We start from the raw sequence: 20,279 nt of genomic DNA, 5'->3' as shown, positions 1-20,279 counted from the left end.
CATCAGTTACTTATGCATCTGTCCAACGGCCGTAGGTGCCCTCCTGAACTCATCTGTATCACCATCATCAGGACAGTTATACAGTTGAATACTATGGCGAGGGCAGCAGTATTTTGCATTGCACTGTGATATTTGGTTCTGCTGGGGTGGTATTTTGTGCTGCACTATGGTATTGCAGGCCCCACCTACTTCTGTTGTCCCTGCCCACTTGTGTTGGCCCTTCTTCAGTCAATTTGGACCCGCCTACAGCATGGGGCTACTTTTATATTTGTACAGAGATATAATAAAACTTTTGTGGGTCTCTGCTCTTTTTCCTTAGATTGCTCTTGGGGTAGAATATCTCCAACATAAGAGACAGACTTCCTCTGCATTGCTCCTACACACAGTGCACTTTTGGCTACAATATCACACCAATATTGCACTTGTGAATGCAACCTTAAAGACTTATTACTGTATGAAGATTGATACAAAGACAGGTTGTGTTCCTTCTAGGACTTTATTTTGTACTGTATCGTCGTGTTTGTGATAAGCTTTCTTCAGCAGTCCAAGATGATGCACTTTATAACTGTCACAACAAGTGGCCAGAAGGGAGTGTCTGTGATAAGATACTTTATTAGTACACATTCTTGGACAATAGGTTGTAAATACAATGAGGTGTGTTTTTATTTGAGAAATGTATGAAAGAAAAACATCATTGTTCTGGAAAATTAAAAATGATGTAAAGCTCATAACTAAAATGTCTTAAATAAGGTCTACGAGCTTAAAAAGAATTGAAAAATACGAATGTGAAGTACTACTGTCTCTATTTTATAGCTGCACGCATGCCCATCTATTGCAGTGTGTAAGTTAGTGCTTTAGTTCCTCTCTGTCTGATCTGCCATTTTTTTTCTCATTGACTACATTCTCTGTTTTTGAAAACCCCTTTAACTAAGGCTACTTTCACACTTGCGCTTGATCGGATCCGTTCTGAACGGATCCGATCATATTAATGCAGACGGAGGCTCCGTTCAGTACGGATCCGTCTGCATTAATAACTTAGAAAAATTTCTAAGTGCGAAAGTAGCCTGAGCGGATCCGTTCAGACTTTCAATGTAAAGTCAATGGGGGACGGATCCGCTTGAAGATTGAGCCATATGGTGTCATCTTCAAGCGGATCCGTTCCCATTGACTTACATTGTAAGTCTGGACGGATCCGCACGCCTCCGCACGGCCAGGCGGACACCCGAACGCTGCAAGCAGCGTTCAGCTGTCCGCCTGTCCGTGCGGAGGCGAGCGGAGCGGAGGCTGAACGCTGCCAGACTGATGCAGTCTGAGCGGATCCGCATCCATTCAGACTGCATCAGGGCTGGACGGAGGCGTTCTGCTCCGCTCGTGAGCTCCTTCAAACGGAGCTCACGAGCGGACAGCAGAACGCTAGTGTGAAAGTAGCCTAAGGTCACTTTCACACAAGAAAATCCTCATGTAAGCTTATGTTTGTTGCTACAGCTTTTCACGTGACCATATTTTTCTATGGCCCTGTTACAAATGCATATGACTTACCACCACACATTTTCTCCTTTGTTTTTAGAGCAGAGATCTTTTTGCTCTCACTTATGGTACTTTAGTAGCACAATTGTGCAAAGACTATGACAGTGATGAGGAAGTTAACAAATACTTGGATGCAATGTAAGTATGTAGTGTATGACTTATTTTATAACACACTTTGCTTTATGGAACAAATATTTTAGTAATAACGCTAATATTTTTAAAAATGTCAAGACCTGAAGATATCTTTTATACCAGTATTTCTTTGTAAGGCTACTTTCACATCTGCGTTTTTTCTGGATCCATCATGGATCAGCAAAGACTCTTCCATCATAATAATACAACTGTCTGCATCCGTTATGAACAGTTCCTTTTGTATTATCACTAAAAGAACCATGACGGATCAGTCTGTAAAACCATTGTAAGTCAAGGGGTGAACGATCCGTTTTCTTATGTGTCAGAGAAAATAAATCCGTCACCATTAACTTACATTGCGAGCAGCACTTTTGTGTGCGTCATGGGAACGCAATGAAATGGAACAGAATGCATTCTGGTCACTCTGTTCCCTTTAGTTAAGTTTTGTCCTCATTGACAATGAATGGGGACAAAACTGAAGCATTTCCCCCGCTATTGAGATCCTATGATGTGAAAGTAGCCTAAACAGGGCATATGCTGCTGACTGTAATGCCACAGAAATGACCCGATGCTTAGGCCTAGTACACATTTCAGTTATTTGGTCAGTGATTTCCATCAGTAATTGTGAGCCAAAATCAAGAGTGGAGCCTACTCAGAGATAAGGTATAAGGGAAAGATTTCCTCCTGTTCTGTGTTTTTGACCCGCTCATGGTTTGGGCTTACAATAACTGATGGAAATAACTAACCAAATAACTGAAGTGTTATATGGCTGTTCATTTGGGCAATTATCTGCTAGTGTGAAGGTCCTTAAACAAGCAAAAGTCATAAATTGTGCTGGTGACATGCCAGAAATCTGTAATACGTTCCTTACTTCTATACAAAATTAATGATCTGATTTTAACAATGAATTTATTGATCTGTACTGTAGTTTACATACATAGCGAGCAAACCAAAAGTGGTTGTAGGATCACGAAATTGCAAACTGGAGCTGGACACTAGCACAAGGCCCAACAAAATGCAGCAGCATCTCCATATGCTAAGGCAAACCACTATAGGAAGGGAGGATGCTGGGAATTATGGACCGACTGAAGATGAGACACCAGGCATGGGATTCAGCCAGTTCCCTCTAGTTTCCCAGATTCGGTTGTTAAAATTACAACTGGATCGGAGAACCGTATTACCAGCTGCATCCTGATCTGGTGCTCAGGCGGTGTGTGTACCATGTATATGGTGTATTTATGTGTGTTGCATTTATATGGTGTATGTATATGTAAACGTGTGTTGTGACTCTGCGTGTCCGCCGTTGAGTAGGGAACCTGTTGTTAAAAATTTGAATCCAACACCTGCGAAACACTGAACAAATACGTATCAGCTTGCATGCAGAAGCTGGCAGATGGGCTAAGGTAGCATAAGTGGTTTCCATATAGCCACTGGCCTAAAGAAACTGTGTAGCTGCTAGAGTCCAAGCAAAAATGCAGATTAGAACCCAGAATGGTGCATAAAAGGAGCATGACTCATGGCGTAAAAATACCTTTATACTCAATTATAGCTATAAATGCTTTATGCCTTAAGTACAGTTGTATTAGCCTTTTATTTAATAGCACTCATTTTTATCATTATTTATTTTACTTTTAGGGGATATAATATTGGAGTTCGACTAGTAGAAGACTTTTTGGCTAACTCTGGCATAAAAAAGTGTCGCAGTTATAGTGAAACAGTGGACATAATTGCAAAGGTACTGTAAATGCATGTTCATGCTATATATATTCTATAATATAAAACTCATTTTAGGCTGTTTTCACATTGCATAATATGGCCATAATTTAGTGCAGGGGTTTCAAACTTGGCCGTATATGTGGGCCGCAATATTGTATATCATATGTTCAGTACATACTGTACATGTCTCACATTCACCCCCCAAACTTCATCTCAGCTGCCATGCCTGGGAATGACACCAAAAGCTCCCCTAGTGGTGAGAACAGTGGGATGATCGCCAGCGCAGGGGCTTATTAAGACCGGAGTCTAAAACGCAGGTCTTAATAAATGTGCCCCTCTGTATTTCCTGTATATTTAGATATGGTCTAGCAGACAGATTAAAACTTTGCTTTAGTTTGTTGCCTTCCAAGATTGTAAATTGTTCCACCCCTACAAAGGTAACTGATTCACAAGAGAAACAATCAAGAGTAACTGATTTATAGATGGCCTCTTTGCAAGGATTGTGTACACAGTGCGTCTGTGCCATGGCTGGGTTGCAGAAACCATGCAACCCACCTAAGTTTCCTAGTTAATGTCCATTAGGTTTTGCATGCCTGGCCATTAACAATAAAGACAGAATAAACAGTTTGGTTCTAATCAATAAGGCTCCATTCACATAACCGTATTTTGTGTGAATGCACCCTTATGATCCTGCTGCCGCTTGCATTGCCATGCGGTACTTGGCTGAGCAGAAACCATGTCCAAAGCGTTATGTGGCTGTACCATTATTTGATCCAAAATATTCTTATTATTCCTCATTTTCCAGGCTTTTTAATATTGATGACCTATTCTCAAGACAGTACAGGGAATGACGAGGGGCACTGTACAGGGTGTGGTAAGAGGGCACAATGCAGGGTATAAGGGGGCATAGTACGGGATGGGGGGCACAGTCACGTGACCATGTGATGTTAGAAGGTCCTTATGGTGCATGCAGTTTAGACACACCATAATGAGAGGCAGAGGAGTGAGACAGGAGCCCGGGGCCCTGGGTGGACACAGCAAGTAGGTGGAAGGGGCCCTGAGGGGAATTCATACAAGACGTAGGGGCAGGAGGTCTGTGCAGGGCAATGCGAGATAGGAGGGTGGAACAGGAGCTCTGGATACATGAGGGAGGACAGGAGACAGCAGGGGGCTCCATGAGGATGAGATAGGACAGGATATGAAGGAGGGGGGGGGGGCAGGTGTAATGGAGGCAAACTACTTAATGAGTCAGTAAAACAACCAAATAGCATGAAGCTGCTGGTATACAGCATCCAGCAGCAACTCGAAGAGTTCAGCCTGCCCACCCTCCTGTCCCACAAAGAAGACAGTCTCAGTGCAGACTCACAGACTGTGTTCACACTTCTGCTGCAGCCCTGCGGTCTCTCTCCTCAGGCAGCACATCAGAGGGCCCACCAGAGTGGTACTGCGTAAGTGAAATGGCAGCAGTGTCATTGATGGAAGTGCTCATAGCAGCTCAGTGGGCCCCCCCCAGGAGCAATGGGCCCCGGCACTTGCCTGGGTATGCCGGGTGCTGATGCCGGCCCTGTTCATCAATATCGGATCGGCGGGGTTCTGACACCTGGCACCCCTGCCAATCAAGTGTAGGAAGAGAAGGCTGAAGGCAACTACCTAAAACATCACTTTTAAGTTAAATATCGTCAAAAAAACATCCAGTCAACAAAATTCAATCCGGACCAATATAATTGTAGTACAGCAGCCAAGTCGATAAAGCTGTCACATGAGGACGGTCAGCAGTAGGTAACCTTGGTACCGCAGATGAAACACAGTTAAAATGGGGAAATTCTCTGTCCCTATATTTTTCTTGGAGAAACTGCTCAGCCCAGAGATATGCCTTGATGGTAGGAGTACTCTGTCCATGTACCTCAGCTGACCTGTCCCTACACAACCATAGCGCCTATCTGATACAAAATACCTTATCTGATACAGTATACTAAAGTCCCCTGTCTGATACCATAGTCCCTGAGAAGTCATCTGTCTTCGGTAACCTCTTTTTATGTGCCTTACTGGGAGATGGTATATGAGAGGGGAGTCCTTTCACCAAGAGAGCCCTTTGCTCAGAATAACTACCGGTCTTTAGAGTAGCCAGCAGAATTACATTATTGGTATGCCGAGTGTCATTTACATTTTTGTTTCAAAATTAGTATTTAAGCAGCATCTCTCTAAACTTGATCATAAGGGATTCCCAGAGGTCAGTCAGGGAGCAATCAAGTGGACCTGAAACCACATGACCACATTGTCTTCCATTGTGTGTTCTCTCCTAAATGCACATATCCCAACCATAATGATGCATGATTAATCATAAACCTTTATGACGGATGGTTTTGAGAATCCCAACCTAAACCCCTTATGATTTTTTGTATCCAGGATTAAATATCTAATAGCATTTTGTGTTGTCATTCTGTTCAGTAACGCCTAACCTATAAAGCTGGTTCTCAAGCACAACATAAGCAATAAACCTGTCTGTATGAGAATACTCTCATCTGATATTTTATGTCAGAAACACTGCAATTATCTTAATTCTGCTGTTATATACACCTTATTCATTTACAGTTTAAGTCATTACAGTCTTTCATATGAAAACGCAGATTAACAACTTTGAAGTTGCGTTACATCTTGTTGGATGATTCCTGCCTGAAAATATTACCATTTACTACCAAGTCAACAAATTATGTGTGCGGTGACAGAGATGTAAAGGTACTGTTACCAGGCAAAACCCTTTCAATCAAAGCTAGTCTAGTGTCAAAATGGCTCATTTGACACAATTAGAAATTTCTCTCATCTTCAGAATGGGCAGGGCGTAAAATTTTCATATAACTTAAATAATTAGGCGTAAAGAAACTGTGGCGATATATACAAAAAAGCGCACCATAGGGAAGTAGGTTCCAGATTAAAGTACTGGTGGATAGAATGAAAAGTGGAGACTCACTTTAAGTGGTTGTGCTAAGCATAGGCACAACACTATTGCAGGCTTATTATGAGCAATTGTCCAGTCTCCGGGTGTGCAGCCAAAGCGTCGGTTTCTTCAGGAGAAGAGGCCCCTTCTCTCCAAAGTCAGTGTAATAGCAATATGGTAGGACCGCAGTTTTGGCGCAAGATCACCGGTCAGGACAGATGTAGATATAATAAATATTTCTTCTTTAATGGAAATTGCTTATTAGATACAACAATTAAAACAATGCGTTTCAGAGGTACTTAGGCCCCTTCATCAGGTTAAGAGGAAGCATATAAACATATTCAATATTGCATATATTTATACACAAAAAAAACGCCATGAAAAACGCACCTGTGGACGGTACTATGGGGGAGTGGACACTTACAAGGTGTTCCCATATTTGCATAAATTGTGACTTATTCATATATCATAAAATATCATATATACAGAAGCGTGATACATTCATACATCTTTTATTAACCCGCTGCGGGAGCCATAGACGCAGTTGGCCACCTGCTTCTTCTAGAAGACACCCACGGCTAATGTCCGCAACCGGCAGTAATGCTGATCGCGGACATTAAACCCTTCAGATGCCGTGGTCAATCCTGAAAGCTTTCGCTTTCGGTTGTGCTGGGGAGATGAGGGGAACGCACAGCCATTCCAACAGAGGCAGGGCAACACTCTCCAAGGCCTGGGACAGTTTTATGACACCCTGCCAGCACCCTCAACCTGATGGGTGGCCTAGTGTCACAAGGAGGGAAATTTTTTGGAAGATACTGAAGGAGTACATATAGAACCGAAAAAAGAAAAAGGCCTCACTATAACACCATAATTCAGGGCAAACAGAGAACCAATCATGTAAACCTAAAAGTGTTGCTAAAAAACAACCATAGAATGCCCAATTAAAAATACTTTATTATATCATCAATTAATCAAAAATTCATAAGACATTTTCACAGAATTAATTTGGAGAGCAGTCAGCAAAACAACCTGGATGCTGTAGTCCCCCCCGCCGGTGTCTCAATAACCCGCCAAACAGTTAGAATACATGTAAGATGTATGTACGATATGCAGTGAGGTGATTTACGAGTAGATAATATCTGGTACATAGCACCTACAAGTAACTGTGATATTCACTACACTGCATAACCTTGAGGAGAGTCAGTATATGGTAATAGGGCCCTAAATGATATATAATATAAAGCTTTATATTATATATCATTTAGGGCCCTATTACCATATACTGACTCTCCTCAAGGTTATGCAGTGTAGTGAATATCACAGTTACTTGTAGGTGCTATGTACCAGATATTATCTACTCGTAAATCACCTCACTGCATATCGTACATACATCTTACATGTATTCTAACTGTTTGGCGGGTTATTGAGACACCGGCGGGGGGGACTACGGCATCCAGGTTGTTTGGCTGACTGCTCTCCAAATTAATTCTGTGAAAATGTCTTATGAATTTTTGATCAATTTATGATATAATAAAGTATTTATATTTTTAATTGGGCATTCTATGGTTGTTTTTTAGCAACACTTTTAGGTTTACATGAAGGAGTACATAGTAGACTGTGTCAGCGTCCTCAGTGATCCCTGTGTGCCTTACAACTATTGGGTGTCCAAGCTGGACACGTGGCACGAACTGGCGCTCTACGCCTTGGAGTTGCTGGCCTTCCCCACCGCCAGCATTTTGTCAGAGCATGTATTTAGTGCTGCTGGGGGCATAATAACTGATAAGCGCATCCGCCTGTCAACTGAAAATGCTGACCAGTTGACTCTTACAAAAATGAACAAGGCCTGGATTGCCCCTGACTTCTCTACTCCACCAGAAGAAAGTGGCTGAACATAAAGGCACTCTAAATGTGGCTTTTATGGTGTATTGATACACAGTATTCCCATGCACCCCTTCCACCACTAAAAAAGGGTATATGGTTCAATCTCCCTTTTCTCATCCTCCTTCTCCTCCTCCATCATATCAACATGCTTATTAGGCTGCCCTCGCTCCTAATGTTTTAGATGGTCAGCTCAGCAGCGGGTCCTCACCCATTATGTTTTAGAGGGTCACCAGCAGGCCCTCACCCATAATGTTTTTGAGGGTCACCAGCAGGCCCTTAACTATAATGTTTTAGAGGGTCAGCTCAGCAGCAGACCCTCACCCCTAAATTTTTAGATGGTCAGCTCAGCAGCATACCCTCGCCCACAATTTTTTTTAAATGGTCAGCTCGGCAGCAGGTCCTAGCCCACAATATTTTTTAGATGGTCAGCTCAGCAGCAGGCCCTCGCCCACAAAATATTTTAGATGGTCAGCTCGGCAGCAGGCCCTCGCCAACAACATTTTTTAGATGGTCAGCTCAGCAGCTGGCCCTCGCACACAACATTTTTTAGATGGTCAGCTCAGCAGCAGGCCCTCGCCCATAATGTTTTAGATGGTCAGCTCGGCAGCAGGCCCTCGCCAACAAATTTTTTTAGATGGTCAGCTCGGCAGCAGGCCCTTGCCCACAAAATATTTTAGATGTTCAGCTCGGCAGCAAGCCCTCGCCCATAATGTTTTAGATTGTCAGCTCGGCAGCAGGCCCTCACCCATAATGTTTTAGATGGTCAGCTCGGCAGCAGGCCCTCACCCACAATTTTTTTTAGATGGTCAGCTCGGCAGCAGGCCCTCACCCCTAATGTTTTAGATGGTCAGCTCGGCAGCAGGCCCTCACCCACAAATTTTTTTAGATGATCAGCCCGGCAGCAGGCCCTCGCCAACAACATTTTTTAGATGTTCAGCTCGGCAGCAGGCCCTCGCCCACAAAATGTTTTAGATGTTCAGCTCGGCAGCAAGCCCTCTCCCATAATGTTTTAGATAGTCAGCTCAGCAGCAGGCCCTCACCCACAAAATTTTTTAGATGTCAGCTCAGCAGCAGGCCCTCACCCCCTAATGTTTTAGATGGTTAGCTTGGCAGCAGGCCCTCACCCATAATGTTTTAGATGGCCTGCTCGGCAGCAGGCCCTCGCCCACAACATTTTTTAGATGTTCAGCTCGGCAGCAAGCCCTCGCCCATAATGTTTTAGATTGTCAGCTCGGCAGCAGGCCCTCACCCATAATGTTTTAGATGGTCAGTTCGGCAGCAGGCCCTCGCCCACAATTTTTTTTAGATGGTCAGCTCGGCAGCAGGCCCTCACCCCTAATGTTTTTAATGGTCAGCCCGGCAGCAGGCCCTCGCTAACAAAAATTTTTAGATGGTCAGCTCGGCAGCAGGCCCTAGCCTACAAAATGTTTTAGATGTTCAGCTCGGCAGCAAGCCCTCTCCCATAATGTTTTAGATGGTCAGCTCAGCAGCAGGCCCTCGCCCACAAAATTTTTTAGATGTCAGCTCAGCAGCAGGCCCTCCCCCCCTAATGTTTTAGATCGTCAGCTCGGAAGTAGAACCTCGCCAACAAAAGTTTTTAGATGGTCAGCTCGGCAGCAGGCCCTCACCCCCTAATGTTTTAGATGGTCAGCTTGGCAGCAGGCCCTCGCCCATAATGTTTTAGATGGCCAGCTCGGCAGCAGGCCTTCGCCCACAAAATTTTTTAGATGGTCAGCTCGGCAGCAGGCCCTTGCCCATAATGTTTTAGATGGTCAGCTCATCAGCAGGCCCTTGCCCACAACATTTTTAGATGGTCAGCTTGGCAGCAGGCACTCACCCCTAATGTTTTAGATGGTCAGATTAGCAGAAGGCCCTCGCCCCTAATGTTTTAGAGGGTCACTAGCAGGCCCTTGCTCCTAATGTTTTTGAGGGTCACCAGCAGGCCATCAATCATAATTTTTCAAGGGTGTGTATGATGCCCTCCTTTATGTGTAATAAAGGGTGTATTGGAGTGTCGGTTCCTTGTAATTTTTGGCAGCCCTTTCCCTTAATGCATAAGCTTTATGAGTGTAGGAGTCCCACTACCTGAACAATTGTACCACAATGTGAATGAGGCCCTCCTTTATGTGATATACAGGTTGTATCGGAGTGCCTCTTCCTTGTAATTTTTGGCAGCACTTGCACTTTATATACAAGTAAATATACAGAAAAAAATGTTTCCTAACAATTTTTCCTCTAAAATCGATTTTATCTTCGGTTTTGTGTGTATTATTGTCAGTCTGTAAAAGTGCCATACTACTCGGACAACATTGTTCCCAGCAGCAACCTGGGAGTCCAAGATGCATCCAGACATCCTCCCATGCTGTTTCTGAACCATTTTAGTGGTGTTTCCATCAATTTCTGACCTTTTGCTATGAACCAGACACCCTCCCCTCTTTAGAGCAGGGGGTGCCTGATTTAGTGCTCGGGTTCTCCCATTGACTTCCATTGTGCTCAGGTGCTCGGTAGAGCACCCCAGCCTCCCGAGGTGTTCTATTCGAGCACCCGAGCACTTTGGTGCTTGACCAACACTATTTATTACTAATAGTATTGAATTTGTACTAACACACAATACAATTAAATTCCAGGACCAGATCTATAGACAGTTCGCGCCCAGTTTTGCTAATTTATTTATGGGTAAATTTGAGGAGAATTATATATATCAAACCAAATACTGGATGGATAACATCATCTTTTTTAAAAGGTACATCGAAGATCTTATCATTATCTGGAAAGGGGGCAATGTAAGCATCGATGAATTTGTGTCACATTTGAATGACAAGGAGTGGGGACTAAGTTTCATTTACGGGTACCCACCACAATATTGGAAAATAATATTTTGATCTGGAGCTCTTCATACAAGGCCGCGAAATCTTGACTTGCATGTTTTCTAAAAAGTCGACAGCAATAACTATCTCCATTACAAAAGTACACATTATAAAAATGTCAATTTAAGAGTATTAGACGGAACTGCACCCTGGAGAGGGACTTTGAAAAACAAAGCAAAGTAACTCCGAAGGAGAGTATGCAATCACTTAACTTCATTAGGACTTACAATCAGAATCACAGTTTGGGGAAATCTATTTTAAATAAACATTGGCACTTACTAAGAAAATACCCTATCTTACGTTAAATTATACTGAGAGTACCCCTCCTTACCTATAGAAGGGCCTGCACCCTTAAGAATATTCTAGCTCCGAGTGAAATAAAAAATGCAGTCAGAATGAATAAATATATGGATACCCTACAAAAACAAGGCAGTAAAAAATGTGGACAATCTAGATGCCTGTGCTATGAAACTATTTGTCAAACAACTATTTTTACAAACAAAAGAGATGGAGAAACATTTCCAATATATGGGTCCCTAGACTGCAATTCCATATACGTGATCTATATTTTAGAATGCCCATGTGGCCTACAATACGTTGGGCACACTATCCAAACATTGCACAATAGGCTTAATAAACACAGGTCAAACATAAAAAAGAAATTTAAAAAACATTGTGTTTCCAGACTTGCTGCAAACTATAATGGGGGTAGCTTTTTCAGCTTAAAAATTAACCCCATTGAACAAATACCAGTACATCAGTGTAAGAATTTACAATGTATAAGACGTCGCGAGATGTACTGGATCTACAAATTGAACAGTCTTAACCCATACAGTCTAAATTAAGCATTTGAGATCAATCTTTGAATCTCTTTAAGTATATAATATTTCACGAACTAAGCCTTTTTTTCTTTCACTATGTTTTTTTTGTTATTTTTCTTTATATATTTTCTTTATGTATTTTTTATAAAAATAAAAAAATTATCACGCTATTATAGGATCTCCCTTTATTAGCATGATAATAGTACCTTATCCAGTAACCTTTTAAATAATATATAAAAAAAGTCAAAAAATATTTTTAAAACAATTTATTTTAATAACCATCTTTTATACATTCTTCTTCCTATACTTTCAATTTACATTTTATCATGCTAACAAATAATGCATTTTACCAGTAGTCTAACTCATGTCTAAATATACCAAATAATATACAGGGTATAACATCTAAATGTCTAAATATATACAGGGTATACTAAATAATATTCTTTAAATAGGCAACTTCTTGGTATCTCTTCTTAGTCCTAATAAGATCCAGTGTTGTTTCTCTAACTGATGCTACAGCGTCGATCACCTTGACAACAAGTCGGGTGATCGCGCTGCAGCGTCAGGTGATCGCGACCACAGCGATCACGTGACTCGCCCGGCGAGAATCGCGTCTGGGCCTAGCTTCCTTCCTCTCCATGACAACTAGAGGAGGGGTGATCACGTGACTAATCAATCACGTGCTCACCTTCCCCTGCCTCCTGGAAGCCATGCTACACCAACTAGAAAGGCCACGTGGTCACCGGGACTACGATCGCGTGACCTTTTCCAAAAATATACATTTATTCCCCCTTATACACACCATTTTTAGTTGTTTTTTTTTTTAAATAAAAGATGTATGAATGCATCACATTTCTGTATATATAATATTTTATAATATATGAGTCAGTCACAATTTATGCAAATATGCAAACACCTTGTGGGTGTTCCCTCCCCATAGTACCGCCCACAGGTACGTTTTTTTGTGTATAAATATATGCAATATTGAATACATTTATATGCTTCTTCTTAACCTGATGAAGGGGGCCTAAGTACCCCCAAAACGCATTGTTTTATTTGTTTTATCTGATAAGCAATTTCCATTAAAGAAGAAATATTTATTATATCTACATCTGTCCTGACCGGTGATCTTGGGCCGAAATTGGGGTCCTACCATTGCTAAATTGTCATACAAGGCAGCCTTCATTTCAGAAACCCTTCTACCTTCATGGCACCATTTATTTTTATTTTTGCTTCATAAAGATGCAAGGGGACCATACAGGGGCTTTTGCGGAATTGACATTGATCACTTATCCACAGTGAAAAGATTATAATTGTCTGATCACTGGGAGCCACACTGATGGACCCCTACTGATCAAAAGAATGGGGGTCCCATTCCCCAACCCCGCCCCATTGCTCCTCACTGCATCATTCCTATAGACCAGTGGTGGCGAACCTATGGCAGGGGTGCCAGAGGCGGCACTCAGAGCCCTCTCTGTGGGCACCCACATCTTGTAAAAAGTCTATGGTGTACCAATATGCCTTAGACTTTTCCTGCCATTCATCAGCGCAGGGCACGCTATGAACAGAATAGGCAGGACACTGAATGTAGGCAGGCCATTATAGCTAAATGATAAAGTACATGGAAGATATACTATATTGAACTATATTCAGGTTAAATTGATGTGTTGGCACTTTGCGATAAATAAGTGGGTTTTGGGCTGCAGTTTGGACACTCTGTCTGTAAAAGGTTCACCATCACTGCTATACCCTAGAATGGAATGGCGACATTTATACTTGACCGCGGTTCCATTGAATCTCCTCCTTACTTTGTGGACTATAATTAGGAGGAACAGGAGATACAGTATCCTCATTCTCATGATTTGCGGGGTTCCCAACGGTGGCCCCCCTAGCAAATAACACACATAGCCTATGCTGTAGATAAGAGATGCATGTCAGTTGCAGCACTCCATGTGCTGCTGTATGGTGCATCATATAGTGCCATGGTATGGAAATTCTCCCCACAGAGGGATTACTCTAATATGACATCCAATTTGTTAATTCATGTTTTTTTCTGTCAGATTATATATGTAAGAAAACACTTTAAGGCTTTATTAAGACCGACTTCTAAAGCGCCGGTCTTAATAAATGTGCCCCATAGTGACTTTTTTTTGTTTTGCATTACATTGTTTGCTATATCATGTTGTACATTATCCTTGTGTGTTTGTATAATTCTTGTGATGTAACATCACCAAGTAGACGATCACTGTGCACAATATCCCAGTATTGTGACATCACTGTGTGCATTATCCCTGTACTGTGACATACCTGTAAGCATTATTCCATTATTATGTGCATTGTTCCTGTACTTTGACATCAGTGTGAACATTATCCCACTATTATGACATACCTGTGCACATTATTATACTAGTGTGACATCGTTCCTGTCGCTGTCAGCATTTTCCCCATACTGTGAAATCACTGTGAGAATTATCCCCTCACTGTGATATTGCTGTGTGCATTATCTCTGTGCACTAGCAAAACCAAAATAATAGTTTAACCTTCTACATTCTGAATTTGCTTCATGATGGTGGTCATGATGGAGTGTGGCCCCATTCCAGGTTTCGTTATGGGCCCCATGTTTGCTGAGCACACTTGATATTGCACTGATGAGGAAAAGGAAAGTTGGAAACTTATGGGATGTAAAGTGATGAAAATTATTAATGCATAAACCTTCAAAAGCTCTTCTAGCTTCACAAAGTCAAAGAATCATCTCTATCTAAACTAAGGATACACGGTTTAATAGACCCCTATTTTTAGAACTGTCCATGAATTTACAGATGGGAGGTAACCCCATTGTTATGGCTATTGATATCGCAAGACACAAAAAATATTCCCAAAAAAGGATGACAAAATCACAGTATAATATACAGTATTTATCACCAACTGTTCTTCTGTTGTCCACATTAACCTTATCATCATCACCATCAGTATCATCATCTACCAAATCAGTATCAGCTATATCTGTGGTTCCTGAAAAGTTCCCCTTCATCATCTGCCCACATAGTAATATAGCTAAATCATTATACCTGTTTGCCATGCTCTTTGTTTAGTGAACATCATATAGTCCACAATGTTATTTAGAAGAATACAGTTTTTGGGTATATATAGGTTAAAATACATTGAACAAATAGAAAATAGTCAGCAGCACTATTGTCGATGGGCTGTGGCTGGTATGTCAGCTCAATTTAAAATGTAATTTGGCATTTCAGTTTGTATATGGACGGCAGAGATGTTAACCCCTAAGTGACCACTAATATGCCTTTTTACTGACATAAACATAGGGGGTTTTAGCTAAACAGCTGGCTTTAATCAATGTTTACATGTACCCAAAATGGTGTATTAAAAACTAGAACTTGTCCTGCAAAAAATAAGACCTCGTACAAGTTATAGCTCTTGGAATGTGATAAAAAAAAAAAAATGTGTGTGGTCACTAAGGGGTTAAAAATGTTTTAGTATACTTTTATTAGGGAAAGATGTTTCTTTATTATAGAAAACAGGGTTTAAAGAGTCTTCTTAGCAAAGCTGTAACTGAGAGTTACTAAGGAGTTACTACTGAGCGCTGAAGACACCTGTGTGTAACAAGTCAGGTAGGTAGAGAGATGGACAGTGATAGGGTACAGCCAGGGAGGTAGTGACAAGAGGCAGGCTGGAAGCCTCTGTATGTTACACACAGGCATCTTCAGCGCTCAGTAGAACTGAAGACTGAAGACAGACTCTTTACTAAGCTTTACTAAGAAGACTCTTTATAGCATAGTTTGTGGACAAAATAGCGCTGTTTCTGGGAAAAACAGTCTGATAATTTCCCCTAATCCCAGACAATGTCTATTTCTGTATTTTACTCAGATCAAAAACATAAATTAATATTCCACACATTTTACAAATATTGCTATGTGTTTCAATGAACTGACATAGAACACATCAACTCACTTGTAGTCATATTCTTCTTTGATGTCCTAACGTCTATCATACTTGTGCATCTACAAAGTCCATCATTACTTCTTTTCCACTGAAATTTTCGACTCCATGTTCCACAAACTTGTGGAGAGTACTGTAGTATTGGTGATCTGCATTAAATGTATATAGTGCAGAGATCTTCTCCCATGCTTTATTATTGGGCAACTCAAATGCAGTCGGCTCTTTGTTTTCAAAGAAACTTCTAAGGTTCCTTTCTGCAAGTTTGTCTGCGTATTCCTGAGCCAGTCGATCAAACTTATCTTTTTCTTTCTCAATATAAATTTTCCAGAATGACATTTGGATTGAACTTACTTTAGAATAACAACTAGACCAACATGTACATAGAAGAGAAATTGACGCCAGAACAGCAATGAGACACCAGCCTAGAACCTGGAAAATGCATGAGAACAGCATTAACATAAAGTTACATATCATGTTTAAGTAGATTAGCTCACATTGATCATCATATTAAAGTGAAGGTCACTTCTGAGTCACATGCAGCATATCAGAACATTTTACCAGTGAGACTCTTATCATCTTATGCTACAGTAATTGCTATAAGGTTTGCAATGTAGTTGATTAGATGAGCTCCAGAAGTATGCTGCACACTCCAGCAACTAACTATAAAGCTGTATCAGCACTAGTGATGGCCAGTTCGCCGTGTTCGCCCGCGAACACACGCGGGCTGCCATCTTAACTCACAAGTCCGGCGAAGCACAGGTAAGTCCTTACCTGTGTCTGTGCGCGAGCCGGACTGAAACAAATGCGGTCACCGGGAGCAGGCAGTTCCGAGAACAGCCGCCGGGGGCCTTCATCAGGCTGTTTTCTAAACTGCCTGCACCTGGTAACCGCATTTGTTTCAGACTGGCTTGCGCACAGGCACACATGCGGGCGAACACGGCGAACTGGCCATCACTGATCAGCACAGACACATGTGCTGTACACTCCTGTAACCATTAGAAAAGTTAGAGCCCTGTACCCTGTGTCTTAGGCATCACATGGTCAGTAGAAAGTGCGAAGACTCCTTCAAAGCTCCTGTTATTTACTGTAGACACAGAACAGTCATGTTTCCTGCTTTTCCTAAAATCCTCATTTTATTACCAGGGACATGTTCAAAAAGGATTATACAGCCATTCTGACTCTGATTTTTAAAGTAAGTACACCAGCCTCATTAGGTCTAAGAGAGCTATTGACAAAGCACCTGTCACCATGATCAACCCTATTAAACCAGGCATGCTGTCTGGCTATGGTGAATAAAATTAACCCTCACAGCTTCACTTCCCCCTCTCCCCATCACCACTAATCTTCCTAGCCTGATTGACAGGGCCAGATATCCTCACTGCTCAGATGCCTGGCTCTGAAATCTTGTGCTTGCACAGGTGAGTTTTCAATGGCTCATGTGCAGATGATCTCTGGAGGCTCTTACCACTGGGATCTGCAAATGCCATCATCGGTGACTAGGCCAGCCCCTAATTGCTACATCACCTTATTTGCAGATTCTGTCAAAGAGACCGGACAACAAAGTCTTGCATGCAGGACTTTTTTGTCCAGTAAAAAAAAAACTGGAATCAGACTCCATTGTAGTCAGTGGAGTTGTAGTCATTGTAATCCATGAAGTCTGTTTAGCTCTGATCAGTTATGTGCCCTATCCAGCACTTCCATTATTTTCATTGATCTGCTCCTCTGAAGGAAACAGTGATTTGAACTCAGCCTAACATTGTCCTCTTTAGACGTAAAGCTGCTCTGCTGTCCCTACTAAAAATTACTGATGGTCAGACAGTCCCAAAACAATAAATAGATGTGAGCTTTGACGCTATATAAATGCTTATTGAACTTTATTTTTTACCTAATAGTTTAGCCATGTACCTAAGAAGATGCATAATATATCCTCTTGTTAAATGCAGTAAGTACTTCTTATAATATGCAGCAAACAACTATGCCTGTCATCTTCTAGCAGACAAGTCTTTAATGTCATCGTAAACTGTGCTTGTCATCAGCGATCAAAGCAAAAAAGACAGGAGGAGTGAGAACCTTCTTAGCCATGTCTTCAGAAAACTGCACCATCTTGCACACTTTTATTAGAAAATCTTAAACTAGTAGAAAATAACATCAGAGACAATAGCCATGTACTTGAATGTGATCAGATTAGAGAATGCTGCCTGTCTACAGGAAGGGCCCTTACTTACTGTATGTCACATAGAAGAACTGTGACTGAAGTGCCGAGAAAGGAGTGATGGGTTTTTCAGTCTGCATTATGATAACTCTCAGTTAAGATAATGTAGTAGTTTTACCTGCAGTAGTATAAAAGCTACATAAATTGTGATATATACCAAGTAACAAGCCCATACCAACCTCCACTGTGATGCGTCAATATTTAAGGAGTCCTTTTACGTACCTGAGACTGGGCTTGAAGAACCAGGACAACCTCTTGTGATTCGTAGGCGGGCAATGTTGCTCTGCCACAGGTCACTTTGTAGAGTTGTGTCTGACACTGTTCAGATTTGTTCCTACACAGATGCTGCACAAACTCTGCATTCTGCCAGGCGCTCATTGCACACGTGTAGAAGGTTCCATGAAGCAAGGCTATAGAAATCCACATGACCGGAACTATCAGAGAATTCAGTAGCAGCTGTAAGAAAACATGCAGCCCGTAGCAGCGGTAACCATTGGGGCACATCTTCTTTGGCTTAAGACAGCATCCTGTAACAAACTTCCAAGTTCTACTGTTTAGGAAATAACTGATGATCATAAGAACTACAGCAGGAGCAAAGAGAAAAACACATCCATACATCAAGTTATGTTCGGTACATGGGCACTGGAAAACTACCAGAGAAAACAGATGCTGCCCACCAGCAGTAAGAATGGTCAAAAAGCCGTAGCCGATGGCAGATTTCTTATCTGCACAAAGCTTGAGCAATTTATGTAAGGCATCCATGATGTTTAAAATGTGAATGCTGTACTAGAAAGTGACTGTCTTCACGTAATATAAGCTTTTCTGCAGCAAGAAATTCAAAGTATGAAACCAGTTTGTCAAGTCTTCAAGTCCTCAGACCTGATGTCACTTTGCAGTAAAGCTATCCCCCAAGCGCCTATGAAACATGTTGTGCCGTATATATATTGACTTTTAATTTGTTGAGTGGGTTGTTGTCATCATTTACTAATATGGCTAATAGGTGCTGTATATTGAATTATGGAGCTGGGATAAGTAATGATGTGTTGCTATAAGTACATGTATAATCCTATAGGCTTCATGAAAAGCATCATTAATAAACTTCACTTACTGTATGTACATGTAATGTCCTGTACCTTACCATGCTCATCTCCAACAGCCAGATTTCACTTATTGCACTTATTGGCAAAAAGAAAACACACACACACCAGATAGAAATGTTGGATTGCTGCAAAACTTTGGAGTAAAGTTTTGTCTCATGCAGATAAATGACCACAGGAGGGCATAAAAGTGCTTCCTCTGCTACCTTATAAAAAGTCTCTCAGAGGCTCCTTTTTGGTAGTGTACCTCTTGGTGAGAGATCATTGACTGCTAGATATGTCCCTACGATGCATCCAAAGACATTTTGCCAGGTTGACAGACTTTGAAGGGACTGAAAGAAGCAGGATAATAATTTTCAACGAATTACCCAACATCTAGGCCATTCTGACCTAGCTGTTAGGAAGTGTTCGTAGCAGTGGTTATATGTATGAGAACAGGCTCCAGACAGACCACCAGTAGAGAGGATTGTTTGATCCACCAGCAAGCACAAACAACAGTTTCCCAAGAATGTCTCCACTAGATGTCTGTTTACCAGATTTATCGCCAATGAGCATTTATGGGACCAGCTGGAATGCCAGTGTCAGCAGCTTACTAGTGTACAGGTCCAACATCTGTGGGGAAATGTGTTACAGCATAATATACAAAACCTGTATGCCTCCATGCCCAACTGCAGGAGCGTTGCTAAAGGCTTTTGGGCCCTGGTGCAAGAGTTCAACTTGGGTCCCCCTTCCCTCAGAGCTTTGTGTCAAGGGTCAGGGGAGTACATAGTCCTGCTGCCTGAGGCAAAAATTTAAACAGCAACCCCCCCCCATGCCAAATTCTTGACCTAACCCCTTCCCTCCAGGCAGGGGACTAACTTGAACATTCTGAGACCCAGTTGACAATCTTTAACAGAGCCCTCCCAGCATGCACTTTCTATAATACCAGTATCTTCTTATCTTATTATGGGGTCTTTGGGGCCCCTCAGGCACTCCCTGTAGCTACACCACTGCACAACCGTATCTCTTGTATCCAGGCTATAGGTTGCCCAACAGGCTCCTTTCAATTGTACAGTTTTCCTTAATAAATGTACCATTTTGATCTAATATTGTGACCACTTACATATATCACCCACCAAAGTCTCACTAATACCT

At 41.8% G+C, this 20,279-nt stretch overlaps 2 protein-coding genes across 2 annotated transcripts in view; one reads left to right on the top strand and one right to left on the bottom strand.

Annotated features, from left to right (window-relative positions):
- TRAPPC3L (trafficking protein particle complex subunit 3L) overlaps positions 1 to 20,279 on the top strand; it is a 96,725-nt gene that overhangs the window by 49,467 nt on the left and 26,979 nt on the right. The window contains exons 3-4 of the mRNA XM_044291377.1: positions 1,568 to 1,665; positions 3,295 to 3,394. Coding sequence (XP_044147312.1) covers positions 1,568 to 1,665; positions 3,295 to 3,394 — 198 coding nt within the window. The remainder of the gene's footprint in view (positions 1 to 1,567; positions 1,666 to 3,294; positions 3,395 to 20,279) is intronic.
- CALHM5 (calcium homeostasis modulator family member 5) lies at positions 15,394 to 18,849 on the bottom strand. The gene is made up of 2 exons (XM_044291376.1): positions 18,271 to 18,849; positions 15,394 to 16,265 (listed from the first exon to the last, which is right to left on the bottom strand). Exons 1-2 carry the CDS (start codon positions 18,808 to 18,810, stop codon positions 15,885 to 15,887), a joined length of 921 nt encoding a protein of 306 aa, XP_044147311.1. The 5' UTR covers positions 18,811 to 18,849; the 3' UTR covers positions 15,394 to 15,884.

This window comes from Bufo gargarizans, chromosome 4, assembly GCF_014858855.1.
Source record: "Bufo gargarizans isolate SCDJY-AF-19 chromosome 4, ASM1485885v1, whole genome shotgun sequence".
Taxonomy (NCBI): domain Eukaryota; kingdom Metazoa; phylum Chordata; class Amphibia; order Anura; family Bufonidae; genus Bufo; species Bufo gargarizans.
The sequence above is the reverse complement of the archived record's forward strand: the minus strand, read 5'-3'. Positions and strand labels throughout refer to the sequence as shown.

Bases quoted from the DNA above. Each gene is read 5' to 3' on its own strand.
- CALHM5 (XM_044291376.1), bottom strand. From the start codon at position 18,810: ATGGATGCCTTACATAAATTGCTCAAGCTTTGTGCAGATAAGAAATCT. The intron at 16,266-18,270 runs GTACGTAAAAGG...TGCATTTTCCAG, and splicing joins TTCTTCAAGCCCAGTCTCAG to GTTCTAGGCTGGTGTCTCAT.